General features: G+C 46.6%; 1 protein-coding gene across 1 annotated transcript; it reads left to right on the top strand.

Moving 5' to 3' along the window:
• The first annotated feature begins 935 nt into the window (after positions 1 to 935).
• On the top strand, positions 936 to 1,940 carry LOC132224780 (melanoma-associated antigen 1-like). The gene has a single exon (XM_059679882.1). It carries the CDS (start codon positions 936 to 938, stop codon positions 1,938 to 1,940), a length of 1,005 nt encoding a protein of 334 aa, XP_059535865.1.
• Positions 1,941 to 5,177: the final 3,237 nt, after the last annotated feature.

The following is a 5,177-nucleotide window of genomic DNA, read 5'->3' as shown; positions in this document are numbered from 1 at the left end:
CCTCTGTCAGCAATGGAGAAACTCGGAATAGTGCCTGGATTAGCTCAGCTCACTTCCTACTCCTGTACCTCAGGGAGGTGAAGCCTAAGTCTAAGTAGATTGGGCTCAGTCAGCAGAGAGAGTGGTCTGAAACCCTGCAGTGCGTCATGGTGAGAAGTGATCAGAGCCTTAACCCAGGAAAGATGGACCCAAATCTTCAGTCACCCCTTCTTGATCCTCTGGGAGAGGGACCCCCTCATTTTCTTCACTGAAGTGTCAGGTGTGTGTGGTCTTGTTCTGAGAGTTTGACCTCAGGCCAGCAGAAGGCAGTGAGGGGTCAGGCTGTGGCAGGGGAATGGTAAGTATCCTACGTGTGCAAGGAGGAACCTCCCACCCACAACAGAGGGGACCTCACAGAGTCCTACTGCACCTCCTGTCAGCATTGGGGTCCCAGGACTGTGATTGCCATGTGCATGCTGAAGTGCCCCTTTGTTCCCTATAGCAGAGCCCGTGGATTGGAGGAGGTGAAGGCCTTGGTCTACTCTACATATTCTAAGGTCACAGAGCCGCAGGAGGCCAGGATGTGCTAGGAATTAAGGTGAGGTGGCTACCATGAATATGTCCCCTTGGGCTCCCCACCCATGTCAGAGGGTCCTCACATTGCCTGACACCTCCACACCCCACCATCAGCTACAGAACCCTGTGCTGTGCCTTCTATACCCTGAACAGTCATGTCACTTCCTACTTCAGGTTCTTAGTGGGCAGGCTGATCAGGAGTGAGCCCTGTGAGTCCCATGTAAACCCCTAAAGGAGAGACCTGGAAGTCACCTTTGTCAGAGCCGCCTAGGGTGTGTTTCTCAGCTCATGCCTCTCTCACTCCCACTCTTCCCCAGGCCCGTGGTTCCTCATCGCCCATCTTCTGCTCACACTCAGTCACTGTTCAAGCACAAGTCATCATGCCTGGTCATCATATGAGTGAGCTTGAGGAAGACCATCAGGACCCGAGGGAGATCCCTGACCTGCTGGCAGAGGAGCTGTTCTGGGCTATGCATGAGGAAGAGGAGGAAGGGGAGGGGGAGGAGGAGGCCCTGTCTCTCTGCTCCTCTCGGTCTTCCTCCCCCTCAGTCCTGTTTATAGACAGCCTAGACGAGGTGTCTGCTGCTGAGACACCAAGTCCTCCCCAGAGTCCTCAGCATGCCTGCCCCTCCCCCCATGCCATGGTAGCCTTTCCATGGAGCCAATCTGAAGATGAGAGCTCCAGCAGCCAAGATGAGGCGGGTCCAAACAGTGAGGGAGGCCCTGATGAAGATGCCGATTCCTTGCTCCACAAAGCACTGCATTTGAAGATGATAGAAATGGTGGAGTTCCTGCTCCTGAAGTATCGTGCAAAGGAGCCGACCACAAAGGCAGAAATGCTGAGTAGTGTCATCAAAGAGCACCAGGACCACTTTCCTGAGATCTTCAGTGCAGCCATTGAGTGTATGCAGCTGGTCTTTGGTATTGATGTGAAGGAAGTGGGCCCCAGTGCCCACACCTATGTCCTGGTCACTGCCTTGGGCCTCACCTATCATGGGATAATGAGCGATGGCCATACATATCCCAACACAGGTCTCCTGGTCACACTTCTCTGGGTAATTGCTTTGGAGAATGATTGTGCCCCTGAGGAGAAAGTCTGGGAAACACTGAGTGTTTTAGGGGTGTATGATGGGAAGGAGCATTGGATCTATGGGGAGCCCAGAGAACTCATCACCAAAGTTTGGGTGCAGGAACAGTACCTGGTGTACCGCCAGGTGCCCAATAGCAATCCTGCACGGTATGAGTTCCTGTGGGGCCCCAGGGCCCATGCTGAGACCACCACGGTTAAAGCCCTCAAGTTTGTGCTCACAGTTAATCACAGGGATTCCCATTTCCTCCCATCCCTGCCTGAAGGGCCTGAGTGCAATGAAAACCACTATATCTGAGCCACAGTTGTATCCAGGCACTTTTCGGGTCCATGTGCATTAACTTCTTTTGCTGGACGTAAAGTGCATACCATTTTCAACTCTGTGTTTGAGGAGAAAGCAGTAGTGAGGCCCAGGGAAATCTTTGGGCTCCTATGAAAATTGAGAAATTTATGATTTATTACTTTGAGATTTTTTAAGGAAATTTTCTAATGTTCCTTTTCATAGGTTTCATAATCTTTTAGCACATAAGTTTGTAAACGACATTGATCACATATATATTTCTACATGTCCAGCTCAAGAGTAAGAGATTTGCTATTGTATAACAAAAATTGGGACACTTCCCATCCTAGGTTGTGATCCCATACTAGATAACATGGCATTATAAAAGGATTTCCTTGGAAATGTGAAAGAATTCAGCAGTACAATTGATGGAGTTTAGAAATAGAAAAATAAAAGCAAAAGGTTCTTTATTTTTGCTTCTTATCTCTTCTTGTCTGCCTTTCCATGAAACAAATTATCCAATGATCCTTGGTTGTTGTAAGAAAATGGAGGGATTTCATCTGCATAAAGGCCACCTCTGCTCAGTAGTTCATTTAATCCCCAGACATGTCCTCTGGAAGGCCCTGTGATAGTAGTGGGCACACTATCATAAACAGGGCACACACACCCACAGGATTATAGTGTAGGAGCTGAAGTCATATAAGGAAGGGGTTAGGTGTCCCTTTAATCCTACAAACAAGTAACAGAACAGGTGAGGCAGTGGGCCTCCAGCGACCAGCACTCACTTGTGAATGGACTTCATTTTTACTACAGCATACTTGCAATAGCATGGATGGAATTGGAGAGCATTATACTAAGTGAAATAACCTAGTCAGAGAACGGTAAATACCACATGATTTCACTCATATATGGAATATAATGAACAACATAAACTGATGAACAAAAACAGATCCAAAGACAGAGAAGCATCAATCAGACCATCAAACCTCAAGGTAGGGGAGAGTGGAGGTAAGGGAGAGAGATCAAAGGACTTGTATGCATGCATATAAGCCTAAGCAATGGACACAGAGGTCAGGGGGTGAGAGCATGAGTGGGGGTTGAAGGAGGGTAATGGGGTAATAAGGACACATACGTAATACCTTAATCAATGAAGAAAAAAAATAATGTGTATGGCCTTAGCCAGGGTATTTGGGAAACTGATTACCTCTGCTGGGGTTGATTGTAAAGAAGCTGGGGGTGGCAGTGGCACATTGAATGTCTTGGGTGTGAGAGGGAAGTGTGAAGTGGAAAATTGTGCTGACAAGTTCCTTTGGGATCATGGATAAACCTGAGAGAAATCTCCACCTGGTTAGGAAGGGTGGTTTCCTGCACACAGACACAGTGCCATTGGACAGTATGAGCACTAGGCGTGTTATACCCATCATCTGCACAGATTTCTACAGAAATACAGTTACTGAGCCATGAGAAACATGATGGCCTGGGAGAGCCTAATTGGGATTGAATGTTAATGATCTTGAGTGTGATCTGGCCAATCATTATCAAGGGGTAGATTTTGGGTGGGGGTGAAATGAATGAAAGCATTTGTTTGGAAAGAGCAGCTTGGACAGAGGGAAAGAGTTGTTCCTAGACTCTCTTTCTAGAAGCTTTGTGTTGTGTCCAGCTGCAAAGGCTCCCCACACTTGGATGTCAGCATACATCCATGAATTGGGAACACACTGTTTGGCCAGTTGGGTGTTCTATGCTCTACTGAACTTCACATTCTCTAATATGACCTTAATGACAAACAAATAATCACAGTGCCAGAGGCGAGAGTGGAAGTATCTGGGATAAAAACGATATTAGAAATAACTGCCATTCATTACAGATTCAATCTCCACCAGGTACTGTGCACGGTGGTTTACAAACACTCCACACATCCCTTCAGCCCTATAAGACAGGGCTTATCAGACCCACTTACTTCACAGAGGAAAAACCTGATGCCCATTGGGCCAGCTAATTTTCCCAGGAACACATGGCTAGTAAGTGGCATCGTGGAGTCTTGACCCCTTGCCTGAATTCATCAGGAGCCCATGATATTTCCTGCCTTTCTAGCCCATGGCCCACCTTCTGCCTCACAATTAATCTGTCCTCTAAGTATGAATGAACTCTTTCAGATGACAATTAGGAGAACCCTGGGGCCCAGGCAAGAGCAGGCCTAAGGAAGGAAGGTGACAGTGAGAATAAAGCCTAATTTGGGGATTGTCTGGGGTTTATTGACATCTCAGTCTTCCTGGGGCCAGGATTTCTGCCCAGACCCAGCATTTTCCCTCATCCCAGCATTTTCCCTCATGACAACACCCTTCCCCTGGTCTTCCCTTGGGTGCCTCCTGTCCTTCCCTGGATCATGGTCTGCTGGCTTTCTCATCAGTGCAGCCTCCTTTTAAGGCTGCACAGAATATCCTGCCCTCAACCTGACACACAGGCTCCCTACTCTATTCAGAATTACCCCGCTCTCCCATAGCTCACCCTCCATCCCATCTGAGAGCAATAGCCCTTTATTTATGTTCTATGAATAGATAACTGTAAATAGAAATATGCTTTTAAAAGTTTTTATTTTATTGTTGACACTATTACAGATATCTCCATTTTCCATTCCTTTGCCCCTGTTAACACAGCACCTGACTTCCCCACACCCTCTGGCCCTCACCACATTGTCATCTGTGTCCATGGATGTTCTTTGGCTAATCCCTTCAGTTAGTTTCATCCAATCTCCCTATAATCTATCCCAGGGGTCCTCAAACTTTTTAAACAGGGGGCCAGTTCACTGTCCCTCAGACCGTTGGAGGGCCGGACTATAGTTTAAAAAAAAACTATGAACAAATTCCTATGCACACTGCACATATCTTATTTTGAAGTAAAAAAACAAAATGGGAACAAATACAATATTTGTATTTGCATGTGGCCCGTGGGCCATAGTTTGAGGACCCCTGCTCTATCCCCTCAACAACTGTCAGTCTATTCCTTGTCTTCATGCCTGTGTTTCTATTTTGCTCATCAAATAATGTTCATTAGATTGCACATATAAGTAAGATCATATACTTTTTCTCTTTCTCTGACTGGCTTCTTTCACTGAGTATAATAATCTCCAGGTCCATACATGCTGTCTCAAAAGTTAAGAATTCCTTCTCTTTTCCTGCCAGGTGGTAATCCATTATGTAAATATACCATTGGGTTTTTTTTACCCACTCTTCCCTGATGGGCATTTGCACTTTTTCC

Source organism: Myotis daubentonii, chromosome X (assembly GCF_963259705.1).
Source record: "Myotis daubentonii chromosome X, mMyoDau2.1, whole genome shotgun sequence".
Lineage (NCBI taxonomy): Eukaryota > Metazoa > Chordata > Mammalia > Chiroptera > Vespertilionidae > Myotis > Myotis daubentonii.
This window is presented reverse-complemented; position numbering and strand designations above follow the sequence as displayed.